Source organism: Peromyscus leucopus, chromosome 20 (assembly GCF_004664715.2).
Source record: "Peromyscus leucopus breed LL Stock chromosome 20, UCI_PerLeu_2.1, whole genome shotgun sequence".
NCBI lineage: Eukaryota > Metazoa > Chordata > Mammalia > Rodentia > Cricetidae > Peromyscus > Peromyscus leucopus.
The window spans coordinates 4,670,151-4,687,811 of record NC_051080.1 but is presented as its reverse complement, the minus strand read 5'-3'; the positions used below and the strand labels follow the sequence as shown (position 1 = coordinate 4,687,811).

Here is a 17,661-nt window from a genome sequence, read left to right as displayed (position 1 = left end):
AGTTCAAGACCAGCCTAGTCTATAGAGTGAGTTCCAGGACTGTTGGGGCTATGTAGAGAAACCCTGTCTCAGAAAACGAACTAACAAATAAATAGAGCACTTGTCTAGAATGAAGGAGGTTTTGGGTTAGAGCCCAAGCACTGTGGGGGAAGAGGAAGGGGGAAGAAAGTAAGGAAGGAGGAAAGGGAGCGAGGATGAGATACTAAGTTACTGGAGTGGACAGAAAATACTAAGTTACTGGAGTGGACAGAAAATACTAAGTTACTCAAGTGGACAGAAAATACTAAATTACTAGAGTGGACAGAAAATACTAAGTTACTGGAGTGGACAGAAAATACTAAGTTACTGAGGGAACAGAAAAAGTCACTGACAGAATGAACAGAAGGTATAGCTAGGTCTTGGGGATCCTGAGAGCTCAGTGGGTTGGGGCACTTGCTTCAGAGTCTAATTCCATATTGGGAGCCTACACAGCGGAATGAGAAAACCAATTCCTGAAAATTGCTCTCTGACTTACACACACACCACGGCACAAACATGGTCACACACACACAAAAAAATGTTTAAAAAATGCATAGGTTGCCGGGTGGTGGTGGTGGTGGTGGCGGCGGCGGCGGCGGCGGCGGCGGCGGCGGCGGCACACACCTTTAATCTCAGCACTGGAGAGGCAGAGGCAAGAGGAGAATCTCTGTGACTTCAAGACCAGCCTGGTCTACAGAGCGAGATCCAGGACAGGCACCAGAACTACACAGAGAAACCCTGTCTCGAACCTCCCCCCAAAAAAGCATAGGTCTCTATGGCCCCAAAAAAGCATTTATCCTTTGGCCCAATAACATCATTTCTAGAAATTTATCTAAGACAATCAGAGATGATGACAAATATTTGTGCATTGGAAATTCATCACAAAACAAAATAGAGATAAAAGAAATTAACAAGATAAGGTAGTGATAATATACTCTACTGTGGAGTACTATGTTGTCATACAGCCATGATACTAAGAACACTTTAAAAATTACAAAATGGGTGCTGGGCAGTGGTGGCCCACCACTTTAATCCTAGTATTCTGTGAGTTCGAGGCCAGCCTGGTCTACAGAGAGTTCCAGGACAGTCAAGGCTACAGACAAAGAAATTAAAAAAAAAAAAAAAAAAAAAAAAAAAAAAAAAAAAAAAAAAAAACTGTCTTGGAAAACAAAACAAAAAAAATTACAAAATGCTTAAAATTGTAAAGAAAAACTCAGTTTAAAACACAATCTGGGGTATCATCTTAATTGTTAAAATATATTTAAGTTTGTCAAAATATTACTGGAAAAAACTACTAGTACAGATGATTGTCTTCTCTTTCCGTAATTTCCAAATCTGCTTAATTAAAATATGTCACTTTATAATCAAGAGGGAAAAAGCCATCCCCAGTCCTCTTCCCTCACCTGGGGAACACTCATTTTTCTGGAGGATGAAGATTGGGTTTTGAGACCGTGTCTCATGATGATACTCTACTCCCCTGGCCTCACGGGGGACTACAGGCATGCGCTACCATGCCAAACCACATTGTTGTTTTTGAAAGACAATTTGCAAATACCTCCTGAGGACCTTAAAAGCAATTTATAGGGGTGGCAAGATGGCTCAGCAGGAAAAATCTCCTGCCAGGCATGCCTGACCACCCGAGCTTGAGTTCCAGAACCCACGTTGGAAGGGTTCCCCAAAGTTGTCCCCTCACTTCTACTCTCAAGCCATAACACCTGCATGTGTGTAGTCACACATGATAGCAGTAAATAAACTTTTTAGAAAATAAAAAACAATTTATAACCCTATAATTCATCGAGTTCAATCCAAAGTTTCTATCCTAAGGAAAGTTACACACTGCAAGTATTCGCCGCAGTATTACTCATGACGGCAAACAGGAGCTGCAGCTGCTGACTTGGTCCCGGCAGGACTGAGAACCGGCAGGACTGAGAACTGGACAGTGTACCGTATCGGCACTGAGTAGGTGCTCAGTGTAGGCTCCTTTCTTTTCTTGATGATTTAAAACAGACAAGCTGCTCCTCTGTCACCCTCTTTCCCGGTTTGTCAGCTTCGAAGCAACAGATCGGGTTTATGGAAAAGCTATTTGGTAGGTGGAGAGTGACATCCTGGAATGCTGGGTTAGGACATGGACTTTTAAGTCAGAATTAACTCAAAGAGTTTTCTTCGTCTCTGGTCAGGTACTTAACATTAAGTTACTAGAGTCCCACTTTCCTCTACAATGTGGGTAATAACAGCACTTACCACACGGGGCTGTTGTGTAGACTGAATGAAAGTGGAAGTCTGCCATGCACTATGTGCTCAGTAATGTCAACTCCGAAGTTGATCTCAACAGTGACTCAGATCTGAGATCACTTGTATTCCCCAAAAGGAGTCTGAGGTTCAGAGATCTCAGGAAGGTAGCTACTCTATGCTGGATATGCCCTGCTCTTGCCGGATGAGGGTTTCACAAACCCCACTGCATTTACGGAAACCCCCCTAAAAAACACTCTGGCTGGGGACGTTGTATCAGTGCTGAGTCAAGACCACAGACGCCTGGCTTTCTGGTGCAGACACATAATCTGACCCACATAGACGGGTCAGCAGAGATTGGAGAGCTTGAGGTCTGAGGTGATTTGCTCAGGACACTGATCCCAGGAGTCCTGATCCAAGCCAGTGCCTTATACCAAGGCGTCCATCTATGCGGTACAGGTACACCACCGGTGTTGGAGCACACTGATTTTGCTTCTTCCCAGGGGCAGCTGAAGTTCCTGAGTGGTCCCCTCTAGGGATGCCCTGATGTGAAACAAGTACCAAAGCTGGGAGGGATCCTTGCTTGCTTCCCTTGGAACAACTCTTTGGAACATCCTGGACTCTCTGAGTCCGAGCTGGTGCCAGCGGGCTGATGTCAGGCTCTCCACATTGCAGAGGCAGGATCTCTAGACAGCTCCACCGCTGCCAACAGATCCAATCTCCCTCTTCCAAGGCAGATGAAATCCAAGAAGGCTGCTAAGTCTACAACTTAGCCCTCCTCACCGGCAGAGGCAGCCCTTCGGGCTATACCAACAATGCACCAGAATTATTACTAAGAGTTCTTCGGGGGAAATAAAGCTATTTCCCCAAGTTTTCAGATTTCTCTCTTAGCAGATGTTCAAGTTTCTCTAAAGCTTCACGTTTAGCTTCAACCCATGGTCCAGCTTCATCTCAGTGGTACCCGCTACTAATCTCTCTAGTCACAAAGCCATCCCCGTCAGCGTCCAAGTCCCAGAGCAAAGGAGCATCCCAAAGTCGGCTCTGAAAGTGCATCTTTATAGACCATCCCTTTTGAAACCACAGAAGGACTACAAAGAACCACAGGCAAAGGAATACAAACCAGTCACCAGGGCTTAACATGAAACGAGGCGGTGGGGGGGAGAATCAGGCGGAATGGCTTGTGTATTGTTTCAATTGGGGGGGGAATCGCCTAGTCAAGCGGCTTACCCACATGTTCAACCCAGGCAACCCCACTCTAACTTGGCAGGATGCGGTTCTGAATAAGAATGGCATCACTCCGTAGTCCATCCACCCCACCCCCCAAGAACAGCCAGCCCCTTCTCCGTTCCCTTTCCGCCACCCACCCCCCCGCCCCGAAACATCTCAGTCTGGCCGCGAGAACCCACTCTCACGCGGGAGGAAAAGCCTGACTTGGGCTGGGGACCCAACAGCTTCCGAAATCAATCGCCCCGCCAGCGAGGTCCCGGGGATGGAATTCCGGCAGCGGACCGGGAAGTCTGAGGGAAGTGGGGAGGAGTCTGGACGGCGGGCAGGTCCGGGGCTTGGGGACCCCTCCTCCCCGACCCCCGACGGGCTGCTCCGGGCGAGCCCCCCGCCCGAGAGCCGGCGTGGCTGGCCGGGTCAGGGGTGGACCGGGCGGCGGGCGTGGGCGGGACCCGGCAGGGGCTCGGGGGGCGGCGGGCAGGCAGCGAGCCGCGCGGGTCTCACCAGCACCAGGGCGAATCGCTCTTCCAGCTCGCACGGCTCGGGCATCGGCGTCTTGCCGGGCGGCAGCAGCAGCGGGACGGAGGGCGGCTCGCCCGGACCGCCCTCGGTGCTCTCCAGGTTGCCCATCGCGGCGGGGGCCTCCTCCGGGCCTCAGCCCTCCACCTCCTCGCCAGGGCCCTCGGCAGCTCCGACCTGGCTCCTCCCTCAGCGCCCGCTCCCCAGGCCCGATTCCTCCGCCCCTCAGGGGGCGCCTCGTCGTCCGGCGGGCGGGCGGGCGGGCGGCGGCGGCGAAGCGCTCGACGCGCTGAAGCGCGCCTTATTCATGCAGGCCACGCCCACCGCCCCCCCATCGCCCCGCCCCGCCCGCCGCGGCTAACTGACAGCCGCGCCTCCCAATCACAGGGCCTCCCGCCCTCGGCGGCCTCGCGCCTAGCTGCGAGCGCGCCCTGGTGGCCCTTGCGGGGCGCCCAATCACCGTGCTTGCTGCGAGATGTAGGCATCATCCTAGGGCGTGCAGGACTGCAAAGTTAGCACGAGGGCGCTTCAGGAGCGAGACCACCCTCTGTGGCTACACAGCCAGACTGCCTCAGAAAATAAATAAAAGTAATCGTGAGAGCAGTGTATGTAACCCCAGAGAAGTGACACCACCACTTTCCCAGCCTTGATCGAATGGAGGGGGCAAATATCCATTGGAAAGGATGGTTAAAATGATTACTGTGAGGGCCGGGGAGATAGATGGCTCAGCTGTGAAGAGCACTGGCTGCTCTCCTAGAGGACACGGGTTCAATTCCCAGCAACCACATGGCTGCTCACAACTGTCTATAACTCCGTTTCCAGGGGCTCTGACACCCTCACACAGACATACATGTAAGCAAAACACTAATGCACATCAAAACAAAAAAATGACTACTATGCCCTAATGTCTGTTTCAGACCTGGCTCACAGAAGGATTTTATTATCCAACGATGGTATCTGTCTTCTGCAAACCTTCCTTAATGCACCTGGATCCTTAAGTAAACTATTTCTTCTCCAGGTCTCAAGTTCTGGTACAATGCAAACAGGACACACAGACAGCATGGCTGGGGAATGAAGGGTAGATTATGGAAATGGCTAGGCTTGGTAGAAAGTGACTGGTGTGGTCTTTCCACTGCTCAGCTCTGGGGAACTGAAGACAGGTAGCTCACCTGTGGTCCCTGGTGCTCTTGTGGACACTGTGACTGTGGTAATGCCTGCTTTCCGGAGAGGTCAGGAGATTCAGTGTAGGTCATGCGGCAGAGTCTGTATGCCCTGCCCTGGCCCTGAATTTGGCATTAAGAAGGATGGGACTCCATTTAAAAAGGAGACCTATGAGGGAGATGTATTTGAACCAGGCATCCAGGGATGAGGAAGGCCTCTTGCAGACAAGCAGAGACAGAGGGTGGTATTTAGAATAAGATCTGATCAACAAGCACAGGTTCACTGAGCTGGTATGAAAACAGAGGAAGGAAACATTTATGTACAGGGCGATGGACACCTGTCATCTCTGTCAGCCTTTGCCCCCCTTCTTCTGGTGACAGAACCCCATTTTCTTGTAGGGAACCACTAGTTCCTGTTTCCAGCTGAAGTGGAACTGGACTTTGCCCCTACTCAAGGAGCAGGACTTGACCCAGGACTGCCCAAGTTTGGAGACTGTAAATTGACCTAAGCCCAGCTGACTGTGGGACTATTAGAGGCTTGTAAGGAAGAGTCGGGGAAGAGGCTCTGTCACTTGGGCTTCTGAATCAATTGTTAGAATATAAACCTGCAGCTGTTCTCGATTACCTTGCCGTCACTCATCAGCCCCCAACCCGCCTGAGAATGGAGCCCATGCGCCGAGAACAGCTGAGCAGTCCAGGCAGAATTCCAATGGCATACTGAGAAACTGGATCTAACCTCCCCCAAGTTATCACCCAAATGTCTTAGTCATTCGTTCAACAAGTACTTATTGAAAAGATTATTTTATGTCCCATACTGTTCTGAGCATTGAAGATGCATCTGTGAGCAAAAAGGGAACACTCATTTATCATGGATACTCAAGTAATATGTACCAGGAACTTGGGAGCATGCCCAACAACATGCCTTCTTCCCCATGTGGTCCTCTTCTAACGTTGGGCAAATCAGCCAAACTCTGTCTTTTTCTCTTTTCCCTCCCCACTACCCTAAACATACACTTACCAGACTTTTTGTAAAATTTTGTTTTGTTTTTATTTATGTCTTTGTGTCTGTATGTGCACAAGGGTACCTGAGAAAGAAAGAGTTAGACTCCCTGGAGCTGGAGTTACAGGTGGTGGTGAGCCACCTGACGTGGGTGCTGGGAACTGGACTCATATGCTCTGGAAAAGCAGCAAGTGCTCCTAACTGCTGAGCCACCTCTCCAGCCCTCTTCCTGGTTCCTTTTACAGACACTTCCAGAGCAGAGACTTCATGATAAAACTGTAGACTCATACTAAACAAAAGTTGAGACTCCAAAGGGGGAAATAAATCACTATTAATTCATCATACTCATGAATACTCAAGTAACATGCAGCAGGAAAAAAAAAAATTTGACAGGATGCCCAACAGCATGCCTTGGTCCCTGTGTGGTCTCTTAGTCATCAGCATTTTGCTTTTGGTTGCTCATGCTTAACTACCAGACTTCCATACTCTTGGGATCTTCTGGGGCTCACTAGAGGACTGCTTTCACTGTGAACTCCCTGCTTACTCATAGCCAGTGGTTTTGTTTTTTTCTCCTGGTATTAAAGATCTATGTAATAATCTTCAAGCCTTAACGCCTCTTTATCCCACTTTTCCTATCTTACCTACTACCTCCAGTCCTTCAAATAAATGCTTTTCTTCAGCCAGAAATGTCCATCTGTTCCAACAGCAAGGAATAACCTGTGATGAACAGGTGTCTTTCTTTCAGGGGCTCCAAGTTTGGAGTCTAGTAGACTCCTAAACTAATGTTTACCAAACAGTGTGATAAATGTTGTGATAGAAATGCATACAAAGTGCTACTGAGAAAACCCAAGGCAAAGCCTAGGAGAAAGAAGGAATGTTGACCAGGAATGGGGCAAGGCCTTGTGGGAGTGGAGGAAATGGACGATAAAGAATGTGGGAGGCTGAGCAATAGTAAGACATTTAATTAGGCCAATGCACAGAGTGTATAAAGAGAGAATAGAAAGCAGGCTGGAGCCGATTAAAGGAGAATTTTGTACAGGGCTCTAGAGATAGTTCTGTGTCCAAGTTAGGGTGGGTTGGTTGTTTGAGGTAAAGTCTCCCTATATGACCCAGGCCATCCTTGAACTTATGATTCTCCTGCCTTAGGTTCCCAAGTTCTGGGATCACAGGTGTTGGCCACGACACCCAGTTTTTGGACAGCTTTTAAGTACAGTCTCAGGGAAGATTTCTGTAAGAGCATTTCAGAATCCAGAAAGGTCTACAGAAACAGTATGAAGGAGAATAGAGGCAAGCCGAACCCAATCAGGGAAGGAGCAGAATTGAAAACAGTCGTAACTAAATCAACCAGAGTTCTTAACTATGAGATAAATAATGGTAAGACATGTCTTATAATTTTTAATGTAAATTTTTTATTATTTATAGAGGATGTGTGTGTGTGTGTGTGTGTGTGTGTGTACACATGTGCGTGCACGCATGCACAACATGCCACACATGCAAAAGTCAGAGGGCAACTTTGTGGAGTTGGTTCTCTCCACCCACCTATGTGGGTTCTGGGGCTCGAACTCAGGTCACTAGCCCAAACAATCTTGTCAGGCTATATTATGAAAGAGAGAGAGACAGACAGACAGACAGACAGACAGACAGAAAGAGAAAAAGAAAGAAAATATATTTGCAGCTGAAGAGGTAGTTCAGTGATTAAGAGTGCATAATTGTTCTTGGAGAAGACTGGAGTTCAGTTTCTAGCACCCATGTTGGGCAGCTTACAAAATAAGCCTTTAAATTAAGTGCGTAAGTGTGTGTGTGCATAGGCCATGTGATATTCGTGGAAGTCAGAGGGCAGCTCATGTTCTTCTAGAATGCCAGTTCTGGGGATTAAGTTCAAGTCATCAGCCTTGGCAGCAAGCGCCTTATCACGGAGCCATCTCTGGGACAGGTTATAATTTGAAATGTTGTCTATCGTCTGATTTGATCGTTACAACATGAGCCAGAGATGTTATCCTAATTTTTTCAGCAAGTAAACAGACTAAAAGGCCACCTAGCAAGTCATCGGTTAGCCTGGCTCCGACCCTAGGCTTTAGTTTCAAATTTTCATATTCTAATTCTCTCCTAGGAAGTGAGAAAATAATGAAGATTAAAGAGTTGAGGCTAGCTTAAGAACACACAACGTTAGTCTCTTAGGAAGCCCAGAATGTTCTCTCTCTCTCTCTCTCTCTCTCCAGTTTTTTTAAGACAGGGTCGCTCTATGTAGGCTTGGCTGTCCTAGATCTTGTTATGGAACAAGGCTTGCCTCCAATTCATAGAATACACCTACTTCTACCTCTTTAGTGCTGGGATTAAAGGAGTGCCCGCTACACCTGGCTTTCCTCTTTAAGAGAAAAGTGTGTGTGTGTGTGTGTGTGCGTGCGCGTGCGTGTGCGTGTGTACAGAGTACAGATATCCTTAGAGACCTGAAGCATCAGATCCCCTGGAGCTGGAGTTACAGGCTGTCGAAAGTAGGTACTAGGAACTGAACTCAGATTGTCCGCAAGAGCGGCTCACAGTCTTAGCCACCAAGCCATCTCTCTGGTCCCTCAGACTCTCCCTTAAGCCAACTGTTGGCACTGACTCTTGCCTCTCCCTCCACCCCATTCTTGCCTCCCACAGACCCCCAACACCACCCTTCACCCTGCATCTAGAAAGCCTCTCTATTATTCCTACCTCCTTTCTTGGGTGTTTAGAAACGCTCCCTCTGTGGGGCCCTGGCGGCATATGTCTTTAATCCCAGCACTCGAGAGAATAGAGTTAGGTGGATCTCTGTGCGTCTAAGGCCAGCCTGGTCTAAGCAGTGAGTTCCAGGACAGCCAGAACAACATTGTGAGACCCTGTCTTGAGGGGAGAGGGAGAAACACTTCCTCTTTTTGTGTTTTCCTTGGGAAACTATGGAGGGAAATGTGAACACAGACATTTCAGTTTCTTTCTTAGCCAAGTTTGGTGGCACATGCCCATAACCCCGCCATCAACAAAACAAAAAGGTGAGAGCTAGCTTCCTACAACACACACACAGTAAGTACTTTAAAAATCCTTTAGAAAGTCCGGAATAGTGGAACTACAGGAAGTAGGTGATCTGGAACTCCAGAAATGACTTCTAGCTGATGATAGAAGGGCTATACTAGAGAAATTGCTCCTGCCAGTCAGGAGCAGAAAGGCCCCTGGAGATCTCCACTGATGGCTGGGTTTAAGAGCATGGGCTGCAGCTGCAATGCAGCGATCGATCCTGCAGTTACATCAGGATGCTGGCACCGCTGATTCTGATGGAACCAGTTCTCAATATTGGCGAGGCTACAATGATCACAGAATCGCTGCTATAGAAATGATATTTCCACAACCTTGCTTGTGAAATATTCAAAGGATCAGGATGATGTCCGTTTTTTGTTTTTTGGTGGTGGTGGTTTTTTGTTTGTTTGGTTTTGGTTTTTTGAGGCAGAGTTTCTCTGTGTAGGCCTGGCTGTCCTGGATCTGTAGACCAGCCTGGCCTCGAACTCACAGAGATCCACCTGGCTCTGCCTCCCAAGTGCTGGGATTAAAGGCGTGCGCCACCACTGCCCGGCAGGATGATGTCCTTTGTGTCATTTCTGAATCTGACCCAAGTCCATGAGACTGGCTGCAAGTCAGTCTGAGAAACAGTCTTAGCCCCCCAGCCCCTGTGGTGGAAGTACACTGGCTTGTGGGGATGGGTGGAAAACGCTCACCACCATAGCTACGACACAGCTTCTCTGCAAGTTCACCCCCTGTTTTATCGTCTACAACTGGGTATTTTCCTCTGCACCTACATCTCTTGCCCAGTGTTCACCCGGTGGCTGCTTTAATGTCTGGTGCTGGCCTAAGGTCTGCCTTTCAGGGTACAATATGACCCTTTCTATTTCCTAGGTTTGGCAAAATATTTTAGCTATGATTCTAAATGTGCAATCTATAAAAGAATAAATATATTGGTATTCACCAGAATTAAAAACTAGGTAAGCACTAGGCAGTGGTGGTATACTTCTTTAATCTCAGCACTCAGGAAGAAGAGGCAGGTGGATCTCTGTAAGTTCAAGGTCAGCATGATCTACAGAGTGAGTTCTAGGACAGCCAGGGCTACACAAAGAAACCCTGTCTCAAAACAAACTAAAAGACAAACAAAACGTAGGCCCTGGGATATTTAACTATACAAAGATGTGTTACAATTGTTTGTGCTGTGGCATATTACTTTACCTGTGTTTACCTGTGTAATGGTGTGTTACATTTGTTTAATCACGTAAGGATATGTTACATTTGTTTATGCTGTGTTTGTTTAATTATGAAAAGATGTATTGCATATGTTTCACCTTGCCTGCCTAAGGCACCTGATTGGTCTAATAAAAAGCTGAATGGCCAATAGCTAGGCAGGAGAGGGATTGGTGGAGCTGGAAGGCAGAGAGAATAAATAGAAATCTAGGCTTGAAAGAAAAAGAGAAGACAGCAAGGGGGAGAGAGAGACAGACAGACAGACAGACAGAGACAGAGAGATGCCTGGGGCCAGCCAACCACCCAACCAGCCATGGAAGAAGCAGGAAAAGTAAGACCTACAGAAAGAAAAGGTGAAAAGCCCTGAGGCAAAAGGCAAATAAAGAGAAATAGATTAAGTTAAAAGAGCTAGCCAGAAACAAGCTAGGCTGAGCATTCATGACTAATGTTAAGTCTCCGCGTCATGATTTGGGAGCTGGCGGGCAGGTGGCCCAAAAGAAAACACCTGGTACACTAGCCATCTGTGGTGGCTCCTGCCTATAATCCTAGAAGCTGGCCAAGGTTACAAAAGTGATACTCTCTCAAAACAAAAATGCTTTTTTCCCTCTAGGAATTCAACACAGAGACCTCAAATATATTAAATGTATAGCATTTTACGGGTCATGGCTCTTTTTAAAGATTCTTTTATTATAAAGACAAGGTCTCACCAGTCGGTGGTGGCTCACGCCTTTAATCCCAGTACTTGGGAGGCAGAGCCAGGTGGATCTCTGCGAGTTTGAGGCCAGCCTGGTCTACAGAGCGAGTTCCAGGAAAGGCACAAAGCTACACAGAGAAACCCGGTCTCGAAAGACCAAAAAAAAAAAAAAAAAAAAAAAGACAAGGTCTCACTCTATTCCTCAGGCTGTCCTTGAACCTATGTCAATCCTCCGGCACTGCTAGCCACAGGAAAATGTAATGGAATTCAGCTACTATCACAAAAGCTACTACTAAGAAAGGTCAAGAACTTTTCCAAAGGTCAAGCCATGGCTTAAGAAGTCTTGGTGATATTTTAGCTTTTGTATATACATTAGCGGATTCCTGCAATATTTTTCTTGTATGCTATGTATGCTTCCAAGAACTCATAACAGTGTATTTTATCTGAAATTCCTATCAAGCATCCAAGGCTAAATGATCTCCTGAATTAAGGTAAATTAAGCTCAGACCCTCCTTTCTTACACAGCCTTAGTGGTATTTATACTAACATTATAGACTCCTAACATTTTTACCTAATCACTTCTAGGAATGTAGTTGGAGCACATGAATTCCCTTTTTCTGATATAGTAACTGATTTTAGCTCTTAGTTGACCACCTCCTCCTACCACTCCCCTTTTGGGTTGTAAAAGAAAGCCTAACGGTCACTGCTGGAGGAAAATTCTTGTCTGCCTTCATAACCCTGTAAGAATTCAAGCCTGGGGACCTTGCTTAGCTAGAGCATTCCTTTTCATGGGTTTATAACTGTAAACCTCAGAGACTGAGAGAGGATTCTGACTGAAGAACTAGATGGAGAACTAGAAGAATGAGATGGGAGATAAGAAAGAGCCAGATGGGGAAGAACGAGATGAGAAAGACCAAGATGAGGCAGAACTAAGATGAGAGAATTAAGATAGAACTCAGAGGGGACAGCAGATAAAGGTAGAAAAATCAGGCAAGAAAGGAGCTGGGCATGAGAGCAGAATAGAAGCTATGTGGACAGAACTCTATCCCAGAGGAATAAAGTAAGTGGACTAAGAGCTCGGTGTACTTAGATTCTTTCCCCAAAAATAATTCGAACCATTTGTAGCTTCTCTTCTGGGCCCCTGGGAAGAGAAGATGATTAAGGCTGGACCATAATAATTTTCAAGACTCCTGCCTCAGTCTTCCAAGTGGCATGAGCCACCATACCTAGCAAAACTAAAACTATTTGTTTTTTGGAACAAGGTCTGGCCCAGGTTGGCCTGGACCTCACTCTGTAGCTGAAGATGACCTTGAATTTATGAACGCAAAGATTACATTCATGAGCTACCCTGTGTGACTTACTAAGGCTCTTTGAAAAGCACTGTTTCGAGAACTAAAACCAGTGACAAGAGTTGGGAGTGGAGCTCAGCGGTAGCACATGCAAGGCCCCAGCTCAGGCCCTAGTTTACCTGAGTACTCCCCCCAAAAAAATAAAAATAAAAAAATAAAAATAAAACTAGCATCATTTGGAACTAGAAAAAATCATCCTGAGTGAGGTAACCCAAACCCAGAAAGACAATCATGGTATGTACTCACTCATAAGTGGATTCTAGATATAAAATAAAGAACAATCAGACCACAACCCATAGAACCATAGAGGCTATATATATAGCATGGAGGTCCCTAGGACGACTGTGGCTTATAATAAATTTCGGTTCTACTCAATTATTGAAAAAAAAAAAACTAACATCATTATCATTACAAAAGTACAAATTGAAATCACAATGAAAGGCAAGGGATATAACTCAGTGGTTGAATCCTTGCCCCTTGCCTAAAACATACTGGGTTTGAATCCCAGCACCATAAAAAAATCAAAGACTTATTTAGTCAATTTATAATGAGCTAAAAATTGAAAGTCTGACTGTACTATATGGGTGAGTATACAGAGAGAAATTAAACTTCCAGGGCCGGCTTGTGTACAAGTACGAAATGATGCAGCCACGCTGGGGGAAGTGTTTGGCAGCAATCTAGACATATATGGGGCTGGAGAGGTGGCTCAGACGTCAGGGCCAGCGTCACTCCTGCAGAAGACAGAGCTTTGTCCTCAGGCTACACAGTGGCTCACCGCAGTCTGTCACTCCAGCTTCGGGGGATCCTATGCCCTCTACTGGCCTCCACGGGAACTGTATGCACATAGGTGCACTCAGGCAAAAACTCTCAGACACATAATCTTTTCACATCTTAAAACAGGGGCTGGAGTGAGTTCGAGGCCAGCCTGGGCTACCAAGTGAGTCCCAGGAAAGGCGCAAAGCTACACAGAGAAACCCTGTCTCGAAAAATAAAAAAAAAAAAAAAAAAAACAGGGGCTGGAAATATGGCCCAGAGGTTAAGAGCTTTCTTTGCTCTTGCAGAGGCCACAGGTTCGGCTCCCAGCACCCACATAGTGACTGCATTAGCTACTTTCCTATTGCTGTGATAAAACACCATGACCAGAGCAACTGATAGAACGAGTTTATTTGGGATCAAGAGTTCAGGGTAGCAGAGTGGAGGCATGGTGGCTAGAAGGAAGCCGAGAGCTGACATCTCCAGCCATCAGCATTAAGCAGAGTGATGTGAACTGGCACCTGGATTTAAAATCTCACTTCCTCCGGCACAGCCACGCCTCCTAAACCTACCCCAAGCAGCAATGAATGCCACTGGAAACTAAGTATTCGGAAGTCTGAGCCTATGGGGACGTTCTCCTTCAAACCACCACATTGGCTCAAAAACATCAAATTCCAGTTCCAGAGGATCTAAAACCTTCTTCTGGCCACCTCAAGGACATGGGACACACATGCAGGTCAGACACCCACACATGAAAGTAAAATAAGGAGCTGGAAAGATGGCTCAGTGGTTAAAGGGCACTGACTGCTTTCCCAAAGGACCCGGGTTCAAATCCCAGCACCCACATGGCAGCTAACAACTGTCTGTAACTCAAAGATCTGACCTGCAGGCAAAACACCAATGCACATAAAGTAAAAGTAAAAATAAGTATTTTTAAAAGCTAAGCATATATCTTTCATGTGATAGCAGTCATTTGTTTTTCTTTCGTTTGCCATTTACCCAAAGGTGTATAATAGGAAATAATCTGAATTCCAATAGTTGGACACAGAAGCAGGCAGATCTCTCAGCCTGCTCTCCAGAATCAGTTCAGGCCAGCCAGAACTCCATGGTCAGGCTCTGTCTCAAAACAAACAAAGAAAGCAACATCTGGAAATGATCCACAAGTCCATCAACAGGAAAAGAGATAAATTCCTTATAGTAATCTATATAGTAGAATACTTCTCAGGAATTAAAAGTAATGGACTAGTATACTATAATATAGCCAAATCTGAAAATAGTACTTCCTAGTGAAAGAGGTTAAACCAATGTTTCCATTTCTGTAAAATCTGAAAAGGTCCAAATTAATCCATCATGATGATAGCAGACCAGTGATTGGGGATAGAAGAGGACGAAGGTAGGAATGATTACAAAGAGGCTTGAGGAAATGGGGGTGGGGGATGGGTATGGGGCTATAATCATGATTTCCTGTCAAAACTCACAAAATTGAAGCCGGGTGTTGGTGGTGCACACCTTTAATCCCAGCTCTCAGGAGGCAAGAGCCAATCGGATCTCTGTGAGTTCAAGGCCAGCCTGGGCTACAGAGTGAGATCCAGGAAAGGCTCCAGAGCTACACAGAGAAACCCTGTCTCAAAAAAACAAATGAATAAATAACTCACAAAATTGGAGTTTGCACATATTTTTACCATTTGCTATATGTCCATTGTGCCTAAATTAAACAATTTTAAAAGGAAGGCAGACAGAAGCCAGACAGTGGCAACACATACCTTCAATCACAGCGCTCAAAAGGCAAAGGCCAGCCTGGTCTACAAGCCAGTTCCAGGACAGCTAGGGCTGTTACACAGAGAAACCCTGTCTTGGACAACAAAAAACAAAAAAAAAAAAAAAGGGAAGCAGACATTTGAACTGGGGGAAAAAACTAGGCTTTGGCTGTATTTACTTAACTTATATGATTATTTGTTGGACATCTGTCTTCCCCACTGAAGTGAAAACTTCATAAGATTTGGGGCCATGCCTATTTGCACAAGGCCATGTCTAATATTTAATACAGCATCTGGCTCACAAGAGAAACGGGACAAATATTTGTTGAAGAGAAGAGAGTGGGAACAATTCCAGTTTGACCTTGGAGGAAAGAGAGAACGCGCTGCTGTTAAGCAACCCGGGCAACTGCCTGAAAGAGTCAGCGTGAGGAGCCGGAGAAAGACGTAGTCTCATGGTAGAGAAAGCTTAGAAATAGCCGTTGGGTTTTTGGATTTAGCAGTCGGAAGCACTGGCGACTGAAAACAATAAAAATAAAAATAAAATTCCAGCAGAACCCAGGTTGTTTATTCCCCCACATACAACGTCCGTCCTCCTGGCTCCCCCTTCGCCATTTGCCAGCCTCACCCAAGCCAGCTTTCTCCGTTCCAATAACTGAACTCCTCTCTCTGATACCACGCTTGTCCCCATTTGCCACAGATTAGCTCGAATGGCCGTTTCACAGCCATTCCAGGCACGGGCCTCATGTTAGGGTTAGAATCTGGAATGTTCGCCACAGGTTCACGTTTCCACACTTGTTTCACTGTTTGCCACTGTTTAGAATGCTGTGCAGCCTTTTGTGGGTGCAGCTGGGCTGGCAGAAGCAGCCCCTGGGAGCGGGCTTTCAGAAGGTTATGCCTGCTTCTGCTTCCAGCCTGTGTTCCCTGCTTCCTGGGGGGACATAATGGAAGAGCCTCTATCTACCACACCCACGTAGCTTCCGCTGCCCTGAACTTGGCTGTGCATTCCTTGCTGGGTCAGACCGAAATCTTTCTGTAACCATGAGCATAAATAAATTAGCCTTTCCCCCCACTTGAGCTGTTTCCGGTCGGTGATACAGAGTCGCCAACTCACTTCCTTCTTCCATGCTAACGCGTGTCATTTTGTTCTCTTTACTCCAAGGGGTGGCACCTCTGATGTGTTCAAGCTTTGTTACATTATCAAGTCTTGCTACATTACGAAGGAAGCTGAGTAAGAATATGAGTTCTGTTTCTCAGGGACTTGAAACAAACACCTTTCTGAGTCAGGAATCTGCAAAAGGCTTGGGCTAGGAGCTTCTGGTTGAGGGTTTCCTGAAAGGCAGCAATAAAGGCATTGGCTGATGTAATCTGAAGTCTTTTAAAAAGATTATTTGTTCATGTGTATGCATGTGTGCATGTATGTGCACCTGAGGCAGATGTCTGTGAAGGTCCTAAGAGGACATCAGATCCTCTGAAGCTGGGGTTACAGGCTATTGTAAAATGCCTGCCATGAGTGCTAGGAACCAAACTCAGGCCCTCTGCAAAAACAAGTGTCCTTAACTGCCAAGCCATCTCGCCAGCCCTTTCTTGACCACCCTTAGATGTCTCACTTGGACTTACAATATAGACCAGTGGTAGAATGCTTTAATCCATAGACAGACAGACAGACAGACAGACACACACACACACACACACACACACACACACACATACACACACACACTGCCTCACTCAGATGGCTGTCAATAGGATGCTCCAGTTCCTTGCAAGCTGTTGACCAACATGTGGTTGCTTACCACCCTGACCTTTCCACGAGGCTGCTGGAATGTCTCCCCGACACAGCAGATGTCCACAAATGATGCAAGGGAGAGAAGAGAAAAGAGAAAGCCGCGGGACCCTTCACAATCTAGTCTCCAAAGTCACACACCATCACTTCCACTGTTTGTCAGATACGAGTCCCTAGCTGGGCCTGGGGGAGCACACCTTTAATCCCAGCACTCAGAAGACAGACACAGACAGATCTCTGTGAGCGTGAGGCCAGTCTTGCTTACACAGTGAATACTAGGACAGCCGGGACTAGGTAGAGAGACCCTGTCTCAAAAAAAGAAAGAGAGAAAGAAAGAAAGGAAGGAAGGAAGAAAAGAAAGGAAAAGAAAAGAAAGGAAGGAATAAAAGGAAAAGGAAGAAACAAGTCACTAACTCTAGCCAATAGTTGAATGACGAGAGTTAGGGTTCCTCTCTCAAAGGCAGGAGTTTCGACTTGTGAAGCTGTTTTAAAGCTATTACGTGGAGACAAGAAGCAGAGAGTATACTGGAACCTTAAGACTGCAGCAAAGATTTAGAAGATCGATGGTGACTGATGCTACAGTGGTTAGTGTAGAGCAATGGCTACACACATGGCCATCTGGTCTACCTGCTGAACACGCTGGAGGCGGACCAGAGAAAGTAGAGGGGGTTGGCAATCTGTTTGGGGTGGGGACATGGTGACAGAGCTGGAGAGAGGGCTTACTGGTGGAGAGCATCGCCTGCCCTTCCGGAGGGCCCAGGTTGGATGCGCAGCACCCACACGGCAGCTCACAAACACCTGTAGCCACAGTTCCAGGGAATCCAACGCCCTCTTCTGGCCTCAGAGGACACTGCAGGCACATGGTGCACAGGACTATGTATTTTTAAAAAATGGCGCGAGTAGAGTACAAGGATCAGAGTTCTTGAAACACTA

General features: G+C 46.5%; 1 protein-coding gene across 4 annotated transcripts in view; it reads right to left on the bottom strand.

The window, feature by feature from the left end:
- Positions 1 to 4,297, bottom strand: part of Fmnl3 (formin like 3) — a 53,998-nt gene extending 49,701 nt beyond the window's left edge. For 3 of the 4 annotated variants that reach the window (XM_028874612.1, XM_028874613.2, XM_028874617.2), the window contains exon 1: positions 3,976 to 4,297. In XM_028874612.1, coding sequence (XP_028730445.1) covers positions 3,976 to 4,101 — 126 coding nt within the window. In that variant the 5' untranslated portion in view covers positions 4,102 to 4,297. The remainder of the gene's footprint in view (positions 1 to 3,975) is intronic. The other variant, XM_028874616.2, reaches the window with a different exon arrangement.
- Positions 4,298 to 17,661: the final 13,364 nt, after the last annotated feature.